This window comes from Tetrahymena thermophila (assembly GCF_000189635.1).
Source record: "Tetrahymena thermophila SB210 genomic scaffold scf_8254984, whole genome shotgun sequence".
NCBI classification, from domain to species: Eukaryota; Ciliophora; class Oligohymenophorea; order Hymenostomatida; family Tetrahymenidae; genus Tetrahymena; species Tetrahymena thermophila.
In genome coordinates, this window is record NW_002476676.1 from 1 (window position 1) to 1,071 (window position 1,071).

The 1,071-nt window shown below is 25.7% G+C and overlaps 1 protein-coding gene across 1 annotated transcript; it reads left to right on the forward strand. All coding sequences in view use genetic code 6, as the record gives it.

Moving 5' to 3' along the window:
- Positions 1-220: 220 nt before the first annotated feature.
- TTHERM_002653353 (kinase domain protein) lies at positions 221-834 on the forward strand (the record flags this gene model as incomplete). The annotated part of the gene is made up of 2 exons (XM_012795210.1): positions 221-491; positions 577-834. Coding segments are annotated over 2 exons (529 nt in total), but the record flags the coding sequence as incomplete, so codon positions are not given.
- Between the last annotated feature and the right edge of the window lie 237 nt (positions 835-1,071).

Sequence of the window (1,071 nt, forward strand, 5' to 3'; positions counted from 1 at the left end):
TAGTTTTTTACCATTATTTCTCCTCCATATTTATTTAATTCCTTATTTATATTTCAAGTGGTAATAATATTGGTGCAGAGGGTGCAAAAGATTTAGGCACAGGAATAGCCTAGTGCAACAATATCACAACTTTGATGCTTTACTTAGAGTAAAAATTTAATTTATTCATTGATTGATAAACTAATAATTGATTATTTTAAGCTTTTGACTTAGTTATTAGCTAATTAAGCCAGCTGTTCATTTACTAACTTGCCTTCTTATTGATTTACTTATTAATCAAATAAAATATAACGAATTTCTTTACTTATTCATCACAGCACAACTAAAATACTAACGAAAACAATAGTTTTTTACCATTATTTCTCCTCCATATTTATTTAATTCCTTATTTATATTTCAAGATAAAATAATATTGGTGCAGAGGGTGCAAAAGATTTAGGCACAGGAATAGCCTAGTGCAAAAATATCACAACTTTGATGCTTTACTTAGAGTAAAAATTTAATTTATTCATTGATTGATAAACTAATAATTGGTTATTTTAAGCTTTTGACTTAGTTATTAGCTAATTAAGCCAGCTTTTCATTTACTAACTTGCCTTCTTATTGATTTACTTATTAATCAAATAAAATATAACGAATTTCTTTACTTATTCATCACAGCATAACTAAAATACTAACGAAAACAATAGTTTTTTACCATTATTTCTCCTCCATATTTATTTAATTCCTTATTTATATTTCAAGTGGTAATAATATTGGTGCAGAGGGTGCAAAAGATTTAGGCACAGGAATAGCCTAGTGCAAAAATATCACAACTTTGAAGCTTTACTTAACGTAAAAATTTAATTTATTCATTGATTGATAAACTAATAATTGGTTATTTTAAGCTTTTGACTTAGTTATTAGCTAATTAAGCCAGCTTTTCATTTACTAACTTGCCTTATTATTGATTTACTTATTAATCAAATAAAATATAACGAATTTCTTTACTTATTCATCACAGCACAACTAAAATACTAACGAAAACCATAGTTTTTTACCATTCTTTCTCCTCACATATTAAAAATATGA